General features: G+C 44.7%; 3 protein-coding genes across 4 annotated transcripts in view; all 3 read left to right on the top strand.

Annotated features, from left to right (window-relative positions):
- Window positions 1–126: 126 nt before the first annotated feature.
- nol12 (nucleolar protein 12) lies at window positions 127–2311 on the top strand. The gene is made up of 6 exons (XM_034539214.1): window positions 127–314; window positions 783–888; window positions 972–1020; window positions 1120–1265; window positions 1379–1479; window positions 1798–2311. The coding sequence occupies exons 1-6, from the start codon at window positions 205–207 to the stop codon at window positions 1997–1999; spliced, it is 714 nt and encodes a 237-aa protein (XP_034395105.1). The 5' UTR covers window positions 127–204; the 3' UTR covers window positions 2000–2311.
- Window positions 2312–3661: 1350 nt separating this feature from the next.
- LOC117734786 (serine/arginine repetitive matrix protein 2) lies at window positions 3662–9995 on the top strand. Its single transcript, XM_034539053.1, has 7 exons — window positions 3662–3922; window positions 5005–5144; window positions 5401–5585; window positions 6031–8134; window positions 8633–8750; window positions 9157–9228; window positions 9945–9995. Exons 1-7 carry the CDS (start codon window positions 3662–3664, stop codon window positions 9993–9995), a joined length of 2931 nt encoding a protein of 976 aa, XP_034394944.1.
- Window positions 9950–21222, top strand: part of triobpb (TRIO and F-actin binding protein b) — a 12083-nt gene continuing 810 nt past the window's right edge. The window contains exons 1-13 of one of the 2 annotated variants that reach the window (XM_034538828.1): window positions 9950–10468; window positions 13298–13354; window positions 13698–13766; window positions 13909–13998; window positions 14225–14334; window positions 15213–15660; window positions 16574–16808; window positions 18269–18380; window positions 19309–19468; window positions 19669–19770; window positions 20342–20428; window positions 20770–20974; window positions 21100–21222. The exon at window positions 21100–21222 is cut by the window's right edge and continues 810 nt beyond it. In XM_034538828.1, the coding sequence (XP_034394719.1) occupies window positions 10463–10468; window positions 13298–13354; window positions 13698–13766; window positions 13909–13998; window positions 14225–14334; window positions 15213–15660; window positions 16574–16808; window positions 18269–18380; window positions 19309–19468; window positions 19669–19770; window positions 20342–20428; window positions 20770–20931 (1638 nt within the window). In that variant the 5' untranslated portion in view covers window positions 9950–10462 and the 3' untranslated portion in view covers window positions 20932–20974; window positions 21100–21222. The remainder of the gene's footprint in view (window positions 10469–13297; window positions 13355–13697; window positions 13767–13908; window positions 13999–14224; window positions 14335–15212; window positions 15661–16573; window positions 16809–18268; window positions 18381–19308; window positions 19469–19668; window positions 19771–20341; window positions 20429–20769; window positions 20975–21099) is intronic. The other variant, XM_034538829.1, reaches the window with a different exon arrangement.

Genomic DNA, 21222 nt, shown 5'->3' with positions numbered 1-21222 from the left:
ATAAACTAGGGTATTTATTTTAGGTGACATCTGATACACCAACTGTACAGCCTGAACCAACCAAATCATCATTTGTCCTCGGTGTTTATTACGGGTGGAACCTATCGAGATTTTACCTACGTGTTTCTAGTCGGACATATTTAAATGACCAGCTCCTCGACACCAGAAGCCGGAAGTATTGTAGGGTAAACTCACGTGCACGACATGAAAAATAACAAAAAAAACAAGAGTGAGTCCAAAAATGGTAAATTTAAACCCGGGTCCAAGAAAAGAGAAAACAAATACATGGTGACGTTTGACGACAAAGGCAGAGAGTAAGTTTTTCTACCGATAACCGTGTTTTATTACGCAGATGTTAGCTAGCATCTTAGCATTAGCACTAACTTAGGTTACCATTAGTTAGCTTTCTACTAAGTATAAAAAACAAGCAAGTGCAGACATTTTAAAATAGCAGCAGGTTTAAGTACATGATAGCTAACAATACTTCTAGGTTATTGGGAGCTCAGTAACTTGAAGTTAGTCACATTCTTTAACACCAGCCTAAACAGCATTGTGGTGTTGTTTTGAGCCATCATATTATTTTCCTTGTGAGTTTATTTAGTTACTGTAACAAACTTTTTAAAAAACCTATTGACCTAAAATGTTATTTTTGAATTGTAAATAAGAGTTTTCATTCTAAGAAAATGCACCAAGACATATAATCGCCGTTATATGTCTTTTATGCTTCACAAACCGGTAGAGAATTTCTGTTTCTGAAGCTTCTTCCTCTTCTGCCCTGGCAGGGACTATTTAACGGGGTTCCATAAAAGAAAGGTTGAAAGGAGGAAGGTGGCAGTGGCAGAAATTCGAAAGAAAATCAAGGAAGAGCAGATCAGAGTTCGAGAAGAAGTAAGTGTGAAGTAAATTAGCTTTTTGGTGGGAGCATGTAAGGAAAGAATCCACTGATGACGTTTCTGTCTATCTGCTTTCAGAGGCATAAGGAATACATAAGGGTGCTGAAGGAGCGGACAGATGCTCTCGGTGAGTTTAAAGAAAAAGTCTATTGCTTTTTGTTTTACTTCCCTGTAACACTTAAGAATATGTGCCGATTGGTGTTGTTTTCTCTTCACTCATTTTTAGAGGAGGCTGAAGATGATCTGGAAGATGTGATAACCGGTCAAACGGAGTCTGTGCAGTTCGATCACCCCAACCACACCGTCACTGTGACAACCATTAGTGAACTTGACCTCACGGGGGCTCACCTGCTTGGACCGGTGGCAAATCAGGTGAACAGGAAATCCCCAACCCATCTTAACATCAGTTGTGTGTGTTTTTGATCAGGATGAAGAATTCTGATGCCAATTAAATGTAATTAACAAAGAGGATCTTTGCTTTCAAGGTTGATGGAGAGTGCAATGATGAAGAAACGGGGAAAGAAAAAGAACGGGAGGAAAAAAGAGCTATGCCTAGAAAAGCTGGAAATCCAATCATGAACAAAAAGTAAGCTGGTTATCATGCAGGTTTCTTCATATGAGCATCAATAAAGTGTTGCCAGTTTTTCCTGTGACAACTTAAAAATACTAAATAAATACTTTTAGTCAGACATCCCTGACGTTATTTGCAGGCTAAATGGTTGATCAACTGATCACTTAATGAACGCACAGGCCGTTCCGAGTGTTATATTATGTGCTATACACCACAACAATACAGTGGTGACATAACAGCGGTCTTCAGATGTTTCTTCAGTTGTCTGGCTGTCTTCCTCCAGCCACACTCAGTCTAGCTGCATTTCTTTTTGTCCCCTCCCTGCTGCTACAGGATCCGCTCCCTGAACGCGTCGCTCAGCAGTTTCACATGCAAGCGGAGAGCGAAGGGGAAGGGGAAGCAGGAAGGCCGAGGTGGACGAGGCCATCAGACAGACAAGAAACAGAGCGCCGCCGAAGCTAAAAAGAAATCCGGGAGGACCACCAAGGGGCAGAGACGTCGACTGACTGGGAAAAAAGTGCATCATCGGGTGTGAAAGAGTGATCGGGGAAATCTAATGTAGGAATGGACTTTTGAGTATTTACCCCCCTGTGTTGAAAGTGTATATGCTGAGAACAGTGCAAAATGAACACAAGCTGATGTGGATGCTCTGTCTGCACCGTGTTGGACCGTGTATCATGACATTTCAGAATATTTCCAATGTACCTGCCTCTTGAAATCTTGTGCTCAAACAGTTTTTGTAGTGTTTATTGCTTAATCGTATACAAACTGAAGTGTATTTGGCTAGATTTTTCATGAAATAAAAGATCCATCTTGACCTTGTGATGCAGCCACATCTCACAAACTGCCGGTGTGCTCTGTGTGGAATTATTTTTTCTTGCTATTGTTTAATAGGAAAGCTGACGCTGTTGTCAACATCCTCTCTGGAGTATCAGGAAATCGCTCTATGTCTCCGCCTAGCTCAGGATCACTTGTGTGAGATCTGAAGGAGAACCAACCACTGTGTCTCTTACTGTGTACTTATTCGAGAACCTTAGACCACACAGCCAGTGGTTTGAACCTATGTTAAACCTACACCTCGCCGGTGTTTATTTATTTACGTTAACCTGAGCCAGCGTGTGCCAGCTGTCACTAGCATGAGCGTTTCAATTTGCTTTCTAAAGCCCATGATATTTAATACAACCGCTCAATGGAGGCACCGGCTGGCCACTGGCTCCATGGTGGCTCTAGGGTCCGCGTGTGCTTCAGGGCCTCCGCTGTGTTAACTGAGAGCCACCATGGACGTCACAGTTGCTTCAGTTTCACACATTGTCACAGCAGCCAATCGGATGGATTTGAGGGTTTGGCAGCTCGGGAGGATAGAGAGCATGGGGGAAGAGGAGGCATGTGCCTCATGGGGGTCTGATGGGCAGCTTATCCTCAGACTCTTGATGACATACTCCAAGTGGAGCTGACAGCGGGAGCCTCACATCAGGTAATGCTCATCAATTCTCATGATTCCTACGTCAAAAGTTACTAGTTTTATTATCCTACTTTATTTGGTTGATTTAATAATAATACTTTACTCTTTATTGATCTCACAGTGGGAAATTCTTCTTTGTATTTGACCCATTCTTGTTTATTAAGGAGCAGTGGACTGCAGTGAAGCGCCCAGAGTGCAACTGGGGGTTCAGTGTCTTTGTAGAGAAGCTGTGCAGCTTGTACATTTAAGGTAGATTACAGTGCATGTGCTTCGTGGCAGTAAGGCTAATCTGTGGCTTTGACAGTGTCTGGTTGGATTGTGTTTCATTATCTCAAGTGTGATGAGTCATCAGAGCTGCTGCTCTGTGTTTACACATGTCTCTAATGTAGTGTCACAGCCAGGCCCAACATCACACAGGGAGTTGTTTATTCCCAAAACTGTAATAGTCTTTTTTTCCCCCTTCTTATTTCATGTCAAACTGTGGGTGTGGAGGATGCTCTGAAAATATATCATTCTTATATTTGTATGTATTTTTTAAACGGTACATAAGACTGTACTTTTTTGATTTAATAGGTGCAACACGTTTCTAACGTTTAGGTCGCCGTAGAAGTCTTAAATAAAAACTCATAGTGGCTGCTGTTTGTTTTATATCATTGGGATATATGCCCCCTGACCCTATTCCCTGTTTTCTCCGAGGGATGCGATGATTGGGCAGGTTCCCCCTCTGAACTCACCATGCCCCTCTCCTGCGATGAGCCCATCTGCCCCAAGTTCCAGCCCAACATCTTCGACTCCTCCCGTTGCCACGACTGCCTGCGTCAGAGGCGCATGCACGCCGGCTCTGGGGACGGCGCAGAGGCAGCTCCACAGCAGAAGTTCACAGCACAGATTGGAATTGGGGCTAAAACTGGGGATGACACTGGGATTGGATCTGGAAAAGGAGTGCTGTTAACACCGATCCCATCGCAGGCAGAGGAAAGAGACACCAGCAGCAAGGTACAAAAGAAGAGAGGGCTGCAGAGGAAGAGGGAGGGAGGTGAACACAGTAACTAGGTAACGGGTAGAGGTGGGAACAAGAGTACAATATGTGCTGAGTGATGGGATTAGCTGGACCTGAAGAAAGATGAGAGCATTAGAAGTCACAAGTGAAGTAGCGAGACGCTGACATTGTATGCAAAGTCGAGGAGAAAGACTCAAGTACTACTGTGTGGCTTCACTCAGATCTGCAGGTCAGAAATGATGCACAAAGTTTCATGATATCATTTAGAATGGAAAATAATCTGTTGAACAACATCTCACTTTTTCAAAGAAATCAGGTGCCCCCCTAATTTAACACGGCCGACACAGCAACACAGTTTTTTAAATCATGTGTGAGTCTTTGTTGCTCTTGAGTAAATCAAGAAAAGGTCAGTGACGGAGAATGAGAGGCACTGACGAGGAGCAGGGTGGAAGCAGTGGCTCCTATTATAAATTAACGAAGCTGGATCACTTACTGCCCTCTTGGGAATCACTTGTTATATAAGACAGAGGGAAGGGTGTGCTTCTATACAGTATTAAAACTGTGACAACTGTACTTGTTTCTGTTTATTACTGCTCCCATGTCACAGCCGCTGTTATGTGGTTACAGTGATGTATTTGAGCACATAGTGGGCCGTGAGTTGGACCAGTTTAGCTTCAATGGAACTGCCCACCTGCAGTTTCCTGGAAGTTGCAAAGGATGGATGCCAGTTTTTGACATTTACAGACAGTGAAGTCCCCGTTTTGGATCCTAGTTAAGACATCTTAAGTCTTCAAGGTTTTATGGCAAGAAAAAAAAAAGCAGTGAAATATTAATGAGGAAAGCCAGGTCGAGTTACAGAGGTGTAACCCTAATCGAACAGCAGACTGAACATGCGAGTGTGTGTCACAGAGGACAGAGGGGACGGACACTATTCAGCTAGCCCTCTACTCACGGAGATGGAGACGGACAGACAGATCTAGGAGAGCGACATCAGTGCCTCTTCCTCTGTCACTCAAAGAGAGATGGGGTTTGCTGAGGCATTGTGATTGGTCTGTGTCTTCCTCTGTCATCCTACCAGGAGGACTCTGACGGTCTGTCGGTGGTGAGCAGCTACTGTGATGTCAACGGAGGCCATCTAGGTCATGGGGAGAGCTCTTTCTGCATCCTGAGCCCCGACTGTGAGCTTTATATCTGTGACGACGACGACAGCACCGACAGGTAGGACAGCACAGGGCGGTGATAAGTAACTCAGGAGAGCTACGAAAGTGGAATTGTAGACTTTAATGTATGATGTTCAATGTTTTCTTACGTTAAACATTCATGTTGCGCGATGCAACCTATGACATTCCTGTCATACTGATTAAATAGTTCTCTCTCTTCCTTCTTTTGCCTCGTACTTTTCTCCCCTCCTCTCAACCTCTCATCTTTCACCCTCTGATCTCGACATGCTTCTCCCATCTCCTCTTCCACGCAGCTGTCGTGACCACAGTGACTACTGCGAGTTCAGTGGCTCCGTCAGTGCAGAGGACGAATACCTGCCGATCCGTCGACGTTTGACCAAGCTCGCCATGACCCGGCTCGACCCTCCGCCCCATCGGCCCAGCCCTCGGGCCTGGATGGACGAAGCTCGGAGCAGAGATCATTTCAGCGGTCAATCAGGTACATGAAAGCTGATCTGGTATATTGTGACGTTTTTCAAATGCTTCATTGACTTCTTGGCAGAAGGGATACATTGATTAGAGTAGAGAATATGCATACATGACATAATAGAAGCATTGGAAGAAGAAATGTACCTTAGTATCTCTTATTTGAACATATGCGGTTCTAAGTATGAGTCCTGTGCACCAATAGGCAGAGCCTTCAGTAAACCTATGACTTACAGCACTTGACCAATCCCTATCCAGTTACAGCAAAAGGTGTTCTTTACTTGGCAATACTGTTTGATGTCACCAGCTGAGGTGTCCCAGAGCAATTATCAGTAATACAATATCGCTCGGTTTGTTTCAGGAAACCTTGGGTAGTAGCTCAGTGGTTGATCTTTGATGATCTCTTATTTCTCTTACCCCTCATTCATTCTATTTCTGTCACTTCTCTTTCCTTTCAGGGTTGAAAGAAGACGCACAGAAGCGTGAAAGTGGGTACTTCTCCCTGGGGAGGGCAGCGGGTGTCCGCTCATTCCATGGTAACGGGCCGCCTGCTCCATTCCGCCATTTTGAGAGAGGGCATCCTATCTTCGGCAGCAGAGGCGTAGAGCCCAAAGACACCATCCCCTTCAGAAACCCTAATCTCGGCGTGGCCTCTGAAAGGCAAACGCCGGAGGGTCTAAATGATGACTTGCTATTGGAAACCCAGCCTCCTGACCACTATGAAATTGCGGTTGAGGTTGAGGCACAGGTCGGCCCCCGCTCTCCGAGTCCTACTCCTTTTAAGATAGCCGAGTCGCTGGCCTCAACAGGGCGAAAAGGTTTCAGCAGTTCCTATAGTCGGGGAAACCCTTCCTCTGACGTCTCTTCCTATCATCACTCAGGACGCTTTGAGTCCTCAAGGCAAGACTCAGCTCTGCCATCTCGTTCCTCTTCTCCCTCGTGTGGAAACTTACCGCTTAGACGCAGTGAGCCAAACGCTTCCTTCAGCAGGCATAACTTTAATGGTGGAGGGTGGTCTCAAGGGACGGAGCCAGGATCCAGAAACTCCTTGCAAGGCACCCACGGGCGACGTGTCGAGTCAGGAACTCTGCCAAGAAACTTTAAATCATTTGCTGGTTCGGTCAAATCCCAGACCAGCACGGTTTCTGATTTTAGGAGTGCCTTGAGGAGAACTGAAGTAAGCCAGTCTTCGATTGGTCGAGGTTGTGACAGCAGATGCTCATCTCCCTCAAGGAGGGACCACAACAATTTAGGCCAAATGTCTCTCCGCAAAACGGAAATCACCAGCAGTTCATCTCACGGACGCCGGAGCGACACTCGTACTTCGTCTCCGCCGTCTCCGTCTAGGAGAACTTCCGACCGTGAGGGTCACAGACACTCACCGCCGGGGAGAAATTACAGCTCGTCTCGCCAATCCCCCCTTCATAAATCTGAATCAATTGTGTCTCTAAGCGGACGTAGTCACCACGGACGCTGTGGCTCCCCCATAAGAGAAGGCTATGATATTGAAAGCCAGGCTCTGCTATGTAGCCCAACCGCTAAGAATGGAATGAATGACCAAGAACATGAAAGCCCCACCGAGACCAGACGAGGTTATGACACAAGTCTATCGGTACTCCGTAAGACAGAATCATGCACTGTCAGTGGCAGTCGAGGTCGGGGCAGCCGTTGTTCCTCTACTGGCAGGAGAGGCAATGAAACCCCTACTCAGTATAAACTCAGGAAAACAGACACCAGTGGTTCTTCACCCAGCAGTAGGTGTGAGAGTCGCACCTCCTCCCCTTCGAGGAGAAGCTATGAAGCTCCTTCTCAGTCCCTGCTGCGCAAGTCTGAAGCAAACAGTTCTGCCAGAAGTCGTGAGAGCCAAAGTCTGTTGCCCTCAAGGAAAAGCTATGATGCTCCTGACCAGCGCTCACTGCGGGAAGCAGAAACTAGCTCCTCCCTTAACGGCAAGAATCACAACAGCCGCAACTCCTCTCCTGCCAGAAAAGGTAACGGTGAACTGCCGGGCTACTCAATCCTCAGACAGGTCACTAACGGAGATTCCAGCCATTCCTTTAAAAAAAAGAACACTTACCACGACTCAAAATCGGACTCCAATCACTCACCGCGCTCCTGGCGGGAGTCGACTCATTCCCGCCACAGCTCCTCGTTGTCTCGTGCTGCTTCGCCCTCCAGACAGACCACGGATGGCCGCAGAACAGCTTTTATCACCTTGGAAACACCCAGGAGCCCTGGCAGCAGCAGGTCTGGGGTTGGTAGACATGGCCACGTTGATCGTTTTCCCTCCCCTAATGACAAGAGGCCCACCCACCGCGCACGGAGCCCTTCTCCTTCACCTCAGATTCAACTGAGGAAGCACACCTCCTCCCAGAGCTCCATGGAGTCTTTGGAGTCGGGTCAACTGTCGGTGGGGTCTACAGGACGGAACAGGGAGGAGTATGCCATGTTGGCCGACGTGCCAAAGGTCAAGATGATCCCTCAGAGAGAAGGGCCGAGTCACATGGGTCGGCTTCAGAACCAGCAGCCATCTCGGAGACAAGAGCTCTTTAAACCAGCCAGGTCAGACTTAGATTACACCACAGAGAATGGAAGAGTGGTGTTGGCAACATATTTAAGCGATATGCACGTATGTTAGCATTACATTGGGCCACAACAACAACATTTCAACAACTCTTAAATATCTCTTTCTATTTCCTGTTCAGCGAAAGAAAAAAAAAGTAAGGTCAACCATTTCCTAGCTGTGCTGAAGGAGGAATCGCCCTTGATCATAAATTGGAGGCGTGTGGCCAATTTTGAATTATTAGCATAGGTAACTCCATCCGAACACTATAAAAGGGCAGATGTTGTGACAGTGTGCAAATGCTCTGGCACATGCCCGAGAAGGAGAAAAAAAAGGTTACGTGTGTTTTCTGCATAAGGCCCATTGTGTTACATGTATTTTTGAGGTATTTAATGGTGTCGATAGCAAACTCCTGTGATGTAAAGCTAGGGGACTCCATCAGATTGAATACATTTGAACAAATCAGACACAGTGAAGGCCTGTTTGTGCTGTTTCAGCCACTCCCTGAGCAAGCATCCCTCCAGAGAGTGGGACGATACGGGGGACACTGAGAGAGACTGGCACTACGGTGGCAGTGGGTATCTATCTCGAGCTCACTCCTCCACCTCATTGCAGGTAGGCTGGTTGAGGCGGAGGTGCTTTTTTATAAAGGAAGTATATTAGCTGTCTTAAACCATGTTTTATTAGAGTAACCTTGATCAAACTAAACATTACTCGGGGAATATTACATTTAGCAAAACTGGCAATACACTAACATTGAGTCGTATTGTTTTGTTTTTTTTAAACTTCATAAGCTGAGAGAGATAGCTGCAACAGAAGAGTGCTCAATATAATCCATTGGAGTGGAATTGCAGCTCTGTGGTTCTAACCTTCATAGTATGTTAATGCCTAACCACATCTTCCACAAACCATACCATACACCACATATGAAAAATGTCTGTGGATGTGAAACTCCAGAGGTTCCTGTGTTTGCTTAGTCGGACATTGATTACCTTCATAACTCCAAGCTGTTCCTCTCCAGAGGTCTGGCAGTCCCACGGCAGATGAGGGCAGTTCTTGGAAAGGTAACCACCACGGATCAGAACAAATGCAGGTATGTGACACGGCCAGTGTGTTTACAGTAAATGTATGGGCTCTTTCTACGTGTACGTGGAAACAACCTCTGTACCGTAGTTACAGCTGATTTTCCTATTACTAATATTTGTAATGAACATAATAAACCTGGAGCACACGTGGGTTAATGCAAGTTTATTGCCCTTGCGGGCTTCTTTCAATATATGGTATCTCTCTGTTACATATTTACTAGACATAGCAGCTTGTCCAGTGTTCACACAGATCCTGTCCACTACTGTAAACTTTTTATGTACTTGGCACCTTAACCGGCTGGCATATCTGCAGTAGATCTAGTCTTTAACTCATGACCGCCGGTTTGCTGTGTGTTCATAGACTTCACCTACACCCTGCAGGCATTTCATAAGACTGACTGAGCTTTGTCAATTGTGGTCTGCTGGGGCATGTGTTGAAATTCCTGAACTGAAACCAATAGCTACCAAGAGAGGATTTTTGGAGGGGGGAGCACCACTTTTGTTTGAAAGACCCAACATATTTTCAGTTTGGAAAATACTGCAAATAAATTAGTTCAGTGTGTTGACAGAGTTTTGGACTAAGGACCCACACTATTTAAGAGAAGTTTGGTGCCCGAGGAGAGGGAGGGAGTGTCGCCTCCTGTTTACCAGCTTTACACGTTTTCATCTTATGATAACCTGCCGTGGGGGCAGAGCTATATTATTCCTTTGGGATCCCTTTCAGCCCCTGGAGGTCCCCGGACACCGGGTTCAGAACCTAGCACCCCCATGGTGAGGTGGGTTAGGCTTGTTTTCGCAAACGATCTTCGCGGATCCGCCCAGGAAGTGGCTGACAGAGCGAGGGAGAGAGAGCGCGAGCGAGAGAAAAAGAGCGAGCGAGAGAGAGAGAGAGAGAGAGAGACAAGAAGACAGACGTCTAACGTTAGCTCCTCGCGACTTGTTGGAAAGTTGGGACTTCGGTACTTCTCTGCGCAGACGGGGTCCCCGCGCTCCCTCTGCTGATTGTACTTTAGGACCGGAGAGACGACCCGTTGGCGGCTCCTTTGATGAAGTTATCATGGGTTTGAATGGCGGGGTTTTATCTCATGTCGCGTAACGTCAGTGTCCTCGGGAGAAAGTAAAGTTTTTTTTGTCTCCTCCCCGTGAGGTTTAGCTTAAGCTGAGGGGTGAGCTTGAGAGCAAGAAGTGTGAGGTAACGGTCCTTTTCTTCTGTCTTTATTTTACCCTCTGGATCCGGTCGTCATGACGGTAAGTTGCACCTTGAGAGCGGTTTTGTTTTTCCTGTCACTTCTTCCTGAATGTGAGCGTTACACAGCATAAAACACGTTGTTTTATTAAATGAGTTCCCGGGAGCTAACTCCTTCAGTTGTGTTTTTATTTGGGAAGAAAGACTAATGTAAGTGAGACAACCTGTCTAGTTGTTTTTAACCTTTACGTTTAGCATTTGTTTTACTCGATGGGTATGCACGTTTAAGCTAGCGACAAGTCTGCAGACGTGCCTCCAAACTAGCTAGCTAGCTTAAAACTGAGATGTGGTGTTGCGCGTGCCGAAGTGAGTTTATGTATATAACGCTAGTGTTCTTGTACATTTCTGTCCATTGTGTAGTTTTATCTGTTTACCCCGTGTTGTTGTTTACAGTAGCAGGTAGCTGTATGTGTCAGTTTTTACAGCCAGCTGTGACACATGTTTACACACACACTGCAACAGTGTATGTGTGTATCTATCTATCTATCTATCTATCTATCTATCTATCTATCTATCTATCTATCTATCTATCTATATATATATATATATATATATATATATATATATATATCTCTATCAACAAAAATAAAGTTACCCAGAGGTAACCGCTGTCATCCCCAATGAGTGCACACCTGTATAATTGGGCTCTACTCCTCTTCCTACTGGTCAGAGAGGTCTATGTAACTGGACAGAAACAAGTGAAGAGGAGAAGCATACAGTCTGTAATAGGCTTATAGGGCGAGGCTCACCAGACAATACTCTTCTATAGTGATGGGAGACAGGAGTTAGGAAGAATGGACATTGTCTCAAACTGTCACCACTGGTTGACCCTCTTTGCTGACCTTAGATGCGAGCTCGCTGAATCGAGAGCACATGACAAGGAGAAGCACTGTGGCATTAGGGTTATTCATATCAGATTCTGCCCTTTTATTCTGGATCCTCCTGTGGCCGCTTTCTCGATGTCGCACATCGGCATGTTATTGACTAGAACTAGATGACCTGAATTCATGATGAAGTCTGACACAACATGGCCTTCTCCGGCAGTCTTGTAGTTTGAGAGGTGCAACAATAAAACAAGCTTCCTATTGTCGTTAGCTGGCACCTGATGATCCATTATTGTTGATTATGATTTGTGCATATATACATTACATGTCATTTGGCTGACGCTTTTATCCAAAGCGACTTACAACCATGTTACATTCATACACCGTAGACACAGCTACAGGGAACAATTCAGGGTTAAGTGTCTTGCTCAAGGAGACATCGACTAGGGCGGGGATTGAACCGCTAACCACTGACCCACAGTTGCCCCATATATTGTGTGTGTGTGCTAAAATACCCAACAATACTGAAGTCTGAAAGGATATTGAAATGGAATGTTATCGTCTTAACATGATGTTGCTAGTTTACACTGTCTATTGGAGGTCACCAGACCTTAAAATGTGGTAGCTTTAAAAAAACATCAGTAGCATAGATGAAGTGGTTTTGGAAAAAGTAGGTGGTACTGTGGCCTACAAGAGCATAACTGACTCCGGGAAAGGAGTATAAATACAGAAGAGGGGTGGTTAGAGATGACAAGAACAGACAGAAATATTATTGGAGAGGTCAAACAGTGAAGGAGCTGAGCAAAGCGATTCAGAACGGGAATAAAATGAACGACAAGTAGCTGCAGTGGAGAGAAGAAAATAGATGAGTATGAGATGCCAGTCGCCGAGAGATGAGATGACGAATGCAGAAAGAGATTTAAGTGTGTGGAATGTAAACGCTAGCAAAGGAGAGAGATAAGCAGTGTGGAATGTACGGTGGAAAAAAGTGTCTAATCTTAATCTGGGATCGCCACATCTTGAGTTACCGAACGCATGTTTCCCCTCTTCCTGTCTTCACGTCAAACGCGAAAGCCAGGCCTGTTCCTGGAAATATTGCAGAGCAGCAATGCTTGTTTTATTACATCTTCCACTGCTACTGCTACTGCCCAGCTGGAGCAAGAGACATGCTAAATATGTCGTAGTGTGGAACAATGTTGAGTTTGAAACCGCAACGTTACTGTAGCTGTGTTCCCAGATTCTGCAGATGTCATGAGTTTCCCAGATATTTCCTGTCATCACTAATGCTGTGCTGCTCTAGTTCCTTATCGTTGTCTGTCTGTTGTCTTCAGACATTTGTGTCGCACATCCTGTACACACACTTGGTTTTTCTAGTCATTTATCACCTCACATATGTGTCTTGTCATGTCTCTGGTGTTCTGAAGTGCAACCGAGCATCACTGTTGAATGATTGCAGTGTGTATCATATTATTAAGTGCTAAAAGGTCGTTTAGGGATCCAAATGCATTCATGAAAATAGTATAAAATAAGATTATAAAGAAGCGTTTAGCTGCGAGCACCAGTTTCAACATTCATTTTAAGAAAAGCACAATAGAAACTGGTTTATTTTCTTAGTGGCAAAGGAGGTCAGCAGCATTGTATTGGTTGCCTTCTTGTACAATGATAGAATAAATCCTGGGATGGTGTGGTAGCTGGTAGCTGATATATATATATATATATATATATATATATATATATATATATATATATATATATATATATATATATATATATATATATATTGTGTGTGTGTGTATATATATATGTATATATATGTATATGTGTATGTGTGTGTGTGAGAATGCCCCACCCTTCGATATAGCTGAAATTGGTGCATGTCCTGTTTTTGTTTTGCCGTCTTTCTGTTCTCTTTTGCTTTCTCTGGTTCCTTCAAGTTTTGTATTTGTAAAATGTCTGCTGCGCATTCAGATGAAGGTCAGTGAATGTGTTTACTCTTTGCCCCCACAGCCCGACCTCCTGAACTTCAAGAAGGGATGGATGTCCAAACTGCACGAGAGTGGTGAGGTAAGGTGCAGACGTCGTACTCTGCCCGGACGTCATGTCTTAGCGGCCAATTGTTCCTGTTATCGCAGCACTGGCTTGGTGGCGTTGAGGAACAGCAGGTGTCTCCTCTCTTTGAATGATATGCCTGAGTGAATGAACTTCCCTCTTCACAACAGCAGGCCTGCTGTTTAACACAATGCCTTCCTGGTCTCATTGCTTATTCAGACCAGGCTGAAGTGGTTTAGTTGGTGCTACCATCTCGGATATTGTCATTGTTTGGTTTTGATGGTTGTCACATTTGAACCTGAGAGTTGCTGATATAAGGCCAGTCTTGGATTAATTGAGCTCTGCTGTGTTTCTTTAGTGGAAGAAGCATTGGTTTGTTTTGACTGACGCTGGACTGAAGTACTACAGAGACTCAAGTGCAGAGGAGGTATATTTTCATTCTATTAGACATGTTTGTTTTTAATGTGACATTTTTGTAACAATCCTAATATAGGTATTCGTAAGCAAACTTCAGTACTTCACATGTAAACAAACACGTTGTGTTATTTGTCTCTGTGTTTTCCATTTAGAAAGATGACTTGGACGGAGAGATTGACCTTAAATCCTGTGTGAAGGTGTGTGAGTTTGATGTGGAGAAGAACTATGGGTTTCAGGTACAGGTGCGTATCTCTGTTACGGGTTGCTCTCTCAGACTGTGTGTGTGTGTGTGCGACTGATTGCATTCTTCATATTCATCACTTCTTGTCCTCCTTATCAGCCTTAACCATGTCTGCCGCTCTCAGTTTTCTCCTCCAACCTTTCTCTCCATGTCTCACTGTCTTTCCATCTCATTCCAGCTCCGTCACATCTTTGTCTTCGTAACCGATTCTCGCTTTTGTTCTGCAGACGCGGGAGGCTGCGCACACACTGTCAGCCATGACAGCTGGGATCAGGCGGAACTGGATAGAAGTTTTGAAGAAGTGCATCCGGCCCAGCAGCTCTCCAGACCTCACACAGTAATTGCTGTTGAATTGTTAAATATAAATATTAGCAACTTTAGGAGTCGAGATAATCGAGGTAAAAAAAAAAAGTATTTGCATAAAATTGAAAGTTGGATCAGTTCAGAGTTTGCTCAGGCTAAAATACATTTTAAAAAAACAGACCTCGCAAATGTAAGTTACAAAGCAGTCAGTTGTGACCTTATTGGTAGTGTGAATTTATTGGCAATTAAATATTTTTTATAATGGTATGATTTCCATCACTTATATGTAAAATTATCTTCGATCTTAATGAAGTCAAGGAGTTTCATCTTATTTTCAATCTTGGTTCTGGTTTTTTTTCAGGCTGACTGAGCAATTGTGTCACATCTACCAATCACATTTTTGAATATTAAGTACCCAAAGATACTTGGTTTGATCAAAAGTTGAAGTCAAAGCTTCCTTTTTATATATTTTTTTGTAGTTGTGGAGAGATAAGTGTTTGTGGTGGGTGCGCCTATGTAGAGCAAAGTTTTATGCTTCAGTTCTCCAAGTTGTTTAGCTTAAATTCTCCTATTATTGTTTCCTCAGCATTATTGTATTGCTCATTTGAGATCTTGCTGCAGATCGGCTAAATACAGTCCGATAAGATGATCTGTTACTCACTTTGCACCTGCAACTTCGAGTTTTAGTCACTGTAGACTTTGCCTGTTTCACGAGTTACTGGGTGCACCAATGTGTTTTCATAGTGACTCACCCCCAGCTGTGAGTGTTCATGTGGCCTCTTTGTATGCTTCTGATTTACTTGTTTCATCATCCTTACGGCATTCTTCATTTGACTAAAACATGATTTAAGAGGTGATCAGATAGGAGAATGCCTTTTTAGAATTGATGTATTTGTCTCTAACCCTCTCTAGATTACCTGACGGCAGCAGTGACAAGGAAAACTCCCATTCTCGCTTTCAGCTGTCTTCCTGTCGCCCATCATCACGTCATGTTGATGTTGTTCAGTCAGAGGTTTCGACCTCCGCTACGCCTGCTCATCGCAGGTTTGACTATGTGGAGCTGTCGCCTGTTCCTGCCTCGTCTAGCCCGCTTCCGGCCAGTCAGAGAGAAGCAGCAGAGGGCCAGGGGAGGGAGCACAGCCAGTGGCAGGAGGAGAGGAACACAAGCAGCCAGTGGGAGGCTGTGCTGTCAAGGAGGGGCACCAGCGTGGGATCGAAACAGAGGCCGCGTGCCGAGGATGAGATGGAGAGGAAGTGGGCTGAGTTTGAGCGCATGCCGTTAAAGGAGATGAGCTCCTTGCCGACGATGGGATCGCGGCCTTCCAGCCAGTCAGCCAACGAGGCGCTGCAGAGGGAGGTAGTGCGTGGAGATGATTTTCCAATTTGCAAATTGAATACAATGCAAATGAACTCATCTGTACAGATGAAGTTAACATTTCCTCTTCCTGCCTGTTAATGCTGTTTTTCCTGACCGGCTCTTCAGCAATGTTTTTCATCTAAACCATGCGATGGAACATCAATAGTAAAGCTGTATGATACAGATACACTGATGAGGAAACGCTGCTGAAACTCCTGTGTGTTCTGTGTGTTGTGATGTGCATTTTTGGTTTGAATTTGTGTCTCTCTACACATGATGCGCAGACAGCTGCACCACAAGGCTGGACAAGACTAAATGCTGATATCTCATCGCTCTATTCATTTACTTCATAAACGGGAGCTGTTCAATTCATGCTAAAGAGAAACATGGATGCATTAATTCTTTAATTACACTATTATATCATTATAGTGAACACTGAATGCCTCCCTTTGTGTTTAAGCTTCTTCTGTAGCTTGATTCTAATCAGGATTTGATAGGTCAGAAGTGATTGGGGTCAAAGTTCGAATATTTTTAGAACTCTGAACACAAACAACTATATAATCCAAGAGGTGCTCGATGCCCATGGTGGCAGTGGAGCGAGAAAGTTGGCATCATTAGTCCGCCCTCAAAAAAGGGATGCATAGTGGTTCTGCCAGTGGTCATGTGTAGAGTGTGTGTTTGCTGTGGGGGCTGTGTACAAGTCAGTGAGGGTGAATGCATTATTGCTACTGTTGCTTTAGAACAGTTGTGCCTCACGTTTGGGCATCCAAAAGCTTCCTTTGTCGCAGCATTTCCCTGTCAAACCCAGTGTGCCTCCACCCCCACCCCCTCACGTAAACAAGCTAATCACATGATGGTAAATTGATCAGCTTCTGTCGCTCAGTGGGCTTTACCTTCGTCTTCGTTTTTTTCTCAGGTGGCGTCACTGAGGCAGCAGCTGGAGCAACTGCAGGGAGGAGGAGGGCGATGGGGCGGAGGCGTGAGGGGCGGCTGCGGCCCCGAGGCCCCCTGCGGCCGCAGCCTGGGCACCATGGAGCGCGCTCACCGCCAGGCGATGGAGGAGCTGCAGAGGCAGCACGAGCGCCAGCTCAAGGAGCTGGAGACCGACAAAGACAGGCTGCTGCTGGAGGAGACCCGGGACACGGCACGAGGTCAGCAGACCAGTCGGGTTAGAGAAGAGTGTCGACATGAAACTTACAACCATGAAGGTGTTGTTAGTGTTCACCGTGATAACGAAAAGTAGTCAGAACTGGGTTTGGGGGTCAAAGGTCAAATGGAGTTCACCTTTTCATCTTAAGTGTTAATGAAATTAGCAAATACATCTGTAGCCGCATCGGTCCACGTTAGGGTTGCATGGTGTACCGATACTTAAAAGGTACAGCGGTACCCGTACGTTCAAAACGATACGGTTTTGCATATTTTTAGTATCAATACTTCATTAAAATAGCGCACGATCAGAGCGCACTCACTGTTCCGCTCCCTGTCATGGTGCCCAGCGCGTTGACTGCAAGGGGGCACCCAGCACTCACACACTAACAGGCAGCGCTCTCTCACAGGGAGTGATCGCTGGGGAGACAACATGGCGTCACATGCCGGAGCTTTTGCGACTTTTTGTAAAAAAAAAAAATTAAAAAAGATGCCGGAAGCGAAATCTGGAAACACACACATTCTGCTGGTTAGTCGAGGGCTTTTTTTATTTTATTTTTTTAGGAAAGCCCACTGACATACAGACAGTGAAGGAAAGCCCACTGACACACAGAGACCCGTCTGCAAAACGACCACATGTAAAGGGACATGGCAAAGCACCTTTCAGACAGACACCCCAAACTTTTCAAAGAGTTCAAAGAACGACAGGTAGGCAAATGTGATTATAAACATGATGCACACGTTAAGCTCACCCACATACATCATAACACTGTAGCCTTAGCCTAGTTTAACGTCCAGCCTATATGATCATGAGGTCACAATGCACACAAGTGTACTAAATGAAACACAGTTGATGCAAAATGGCTACATGCTGGTGGATCTTGAGCTAATTCTATTTATTTTAAGTTAAGGAAAAACAATTATTCCATGAATTAAGATAAAATATGAACTCTACAATTCCTCATACTTATGGAAGGGACTATATAGTCATCTGGTCAGATGAAAGGCCTACATAGCCGTGTATAATCAACGCTATGATGGCACCATGTAGTTTCCATTAATATCTTGCTGTAGGCTAATACTAATATTGGGCAGGAACAAGCTGGTAAAAGGAACCATACAGATGTTTTATTTATTACTATTATAGATAAATATACCAGTATCGTATTTATGGTATCGAATTCTGGTATCGGTATCGGGATATTTATGGCAGGTATCGTATCGGAAGTTAGAATTTGGTATCGTGACAACCCTAGTCCACGTCCATATCAGATAGGCATAAATACAATTAAATCTTCAGGGATTTGGAGTGCTGGTACAGACTGTAAACATGTTTTGTATCGGTTGGCCGTGGTTTCTCTCTCTCCCCCAGGGGTCCTTCAGCAAAAATCCTCCATGTGCCATTAACAGCCACCAAGACATCACATAGAAGTTGTGTTAAGCTTTTTTTTTCTTCTTGTTTCAGTAATGGAGGCTTTGAAGAAGAAGCACAAAGACGAGCTTGAGCAAGAGCTGGAGAGAGTCAAAAAGCTGAGCAGCGGAGTGCTTGATTCACAGACTTCGCGAGCCCAACAACAGTAAGTGACTTCAAATCTGTTTTATGGCGGCGGGGTAGAGATGTACACCCAGATACTCGGTACCACAGCAAAATAAAACATAATTGACATGCATATAAACCCCTGCCATGTGTACACTTTACTTCATGTTGTCTCGAAGACACATTCCTGGTTGCAGCCTGGCTCTCGGTCTCAGTCAGTGCAGGCCAACACTGGTCATTTATGTGAATAGCTCTCTTGTGCTTTTTAAGTGGGAGTTAGCCGGCCACAAAAGGGGTTTCTCTGCGAGATTAAAGGTCGAATGTGCAGACTCCACAACCATCCAGGGTTCCCTGTCTACGTGAGGCCATTACCGCAGCGGACACTGGGTCCTGTTAGGCACTTGAGGAATGTGGAAGAATTTGGTCATGGATTGGTTTTCCTTTTGTGAGCTTCACAAGGCGTTTGACACGGCGCTGTCTCAGTGTCTGCTACTGGAACCGGCTTTTTAGGGCTTATCTGTGCTGCTTAGTCTGCATTTTTCTTTTTCCTCCTCTCTTTGAATGCTCTTCCTTATTTATGTGGTTCTTGGTCATGACCGGTAAATATGTTTTAAAACCACAGCAGGAAATACTTTCGGCATGAAAATGGAAGGAAAAAAAAACAGCCGTGTACTTTTTCAAAGCATGTTCTCATTAAATGTAAAGCATCCTATATAATAATGTGATGCTTTACTTAAAAGGTATTCAGTCTCAGCGGAGCAGAATAAAGGAGCCACCAGTTTATAGGAAGATTAGCTTTGGTTGTCAGTGCATGATGTTTAAGAAAAGGATTCATATAACTTTCTTGTTTCTTTGTAATTTATGCTGCTCTCACAGTAAAAAGAAAGCAGGTAATGTGCATACATTCTGCAGCATGGCAGGTTTTTGTTGTTCTTATTTCTGCCGTTTACTCATCTGCCTTTCTGCAGGGCAGAAACTCAGGCCTTTCAGAGAGAGCTGGCCGGACTGTCTGAGCGCTACTCTCAGAAGTGTCTGGAGCTGAACAGAGCTGAGCAGAACGGTGCCGAGCGAGAGAGGGAGATCAGCCGCAAGGAGAGAGATATGGAGCAGCTGAGGAAAGAGAGCCAGGTGGGTTACCAGCAAAATACGCGGTGGCAGAGCGATCCTTTCACGTTTAGGTCGGAGACAATCTCACACGACAGATGTTTCTCCGTGGTGTCGCGGTTGCTGGTGGAATTCTGAAATGTAGCGTGACATCTTTGTGTGATTTTAGAAATGTTCTACTGAGTAGCGTCATTCATGAAGACAAACTATTTTCCCCTCCGCAGGACTTAAAAGCCCGCTTGGCGGTGGAGATCAGTCGCACGCGATCCTCCATCACATATCCGAGCTCGGAGAACCGCAAAGACAGGACGCCCTGTGAACTAGAGGTAACGGCTCTTCAAACTGAAAATAGATGATTTGGGGAGGTATTTGGAACTTCCTGAACTGACAGATGTGTGAAATATCACCCACTGCATTAGAAATCATGTAGATGTGTGATGCAAGAACCGCAGTGTTTGTGTCACAGTAAGCTTCCTCAAATGTTCAGCAATACAATTAATAATACAACTATTCAAGTTGTACGTTTGGCTCAAGGACACTTCATCTGAGACACTTGAGAAGGTGCACCAGTCACCAGGAATAGGCCAAACAAATGATACTGACATACATTTAACAGTTAATTTCTGCTCTTTCCTGTTACCACTTTTTGTTGCAGTTTTTTTAACACAAATGTATTTGTCACAATATACAGTAATTGGCCGAATCCTAAATTCTGTGCTTTATAAATTACAGAATGCCACTGTCTATCATAAATCAGCCAGAATCAGCTTTTTTCTTCTAGGACTGAAGTGATAATTATGATTTATGGTAAATGTATGTTTTGTTTGTGTCGTTTCCTTTTATTATTATTTTTTAGCAGCAAATAACAAATGCACTGTTTTGTTGTTTTCCTGCCAGGTTCTTCTCAGAGTGAAAGAAAACGAGATTGAGTACCTAAACAAGGAGATCAGCTGTCTGAGGAATGAGCTGCAGTTTCTTAACACGGTACTCTTGTCTGTTTGTGTCAGCTAAATATATGTGATAACTTTTATTTATTTTTCCTGTAAACCCTAAACTGTTAGATGAATGACATGGAATGTTAATCCTCAAATCCTTAAACAAGGTGCTTACGTGTCTTTATAGCCTGGAGCCTTACGGAAAATGCATTGCAGCAACTTTGGGCTTATTTTGAGAAAAGGGAAATAATGAAAAAAGAAAATAAAACACTGGCATGAATCTGTATAATTGGCCCCCAAAAAAGCACCTTGGTGGCCCTCCTTAGATGGGATGAGGAAACCTTGCACCCAATTTGAGGAGCTTTAGTGAGTCGGTTCTCTGCCCCGCAGGAGAAACGGCTGGCCTGTGAACGCTACACGGAGGTACACGAGGAGCTGAGCGGGATGAAGGGCCGGAGCGAGCGAGAGATCCAGAGTCTGAAGGAGCACTTGAGGCTGGCCATGGCTGCTCTGCAGGAGGGGCAAAAGCTGGGCAACAGCCTGGACCACTGAGACACTGCTGCTGGGACCAGTGCTCTGGCAGACTTGGAGACAGGTACGGGTGGATGTGGAGCAGGCAGCGACTCGCCGTCTCTGGCCATTTTGAGAGGCGCATATTTAAACTATATATTTGTACGTTTTTTTTCATGTATTTCTTTCTGTATGTTTATTGCTTTGCAGGTGTGTCTGCACCACTGAATCAAAGAAGTATTCAGCTGCAAAGAAAAAGTGGAGGACTTGTACAGTTCGGCTGTGTGGGGACCATGATAGTGCCTTAGTTTTCAACCCTTCTGCCAATGAGCA

This window comes from Cyclopterus lumpus, chromosome 8 (assembly GCF_009769545.1).
Source record: "Cyclopterus lumpus isolate fCycLum1 chromosome 8, fCycLum1.pri, whole genome shotgun sequence".
In the NCBI taxonomy this organism is placed as follows: Eukaryota; Metazoa; Chordata; class Actinopteri; order Perciformes; family Cyclopteridae; genus Cyclopterus; species Cyclopterus lumpus.
The sequence above is the reverse complement of the archived record's forward strand: the minus strand, read 5'-3'. Positions and strand labels throughout refer to the sequence as shown.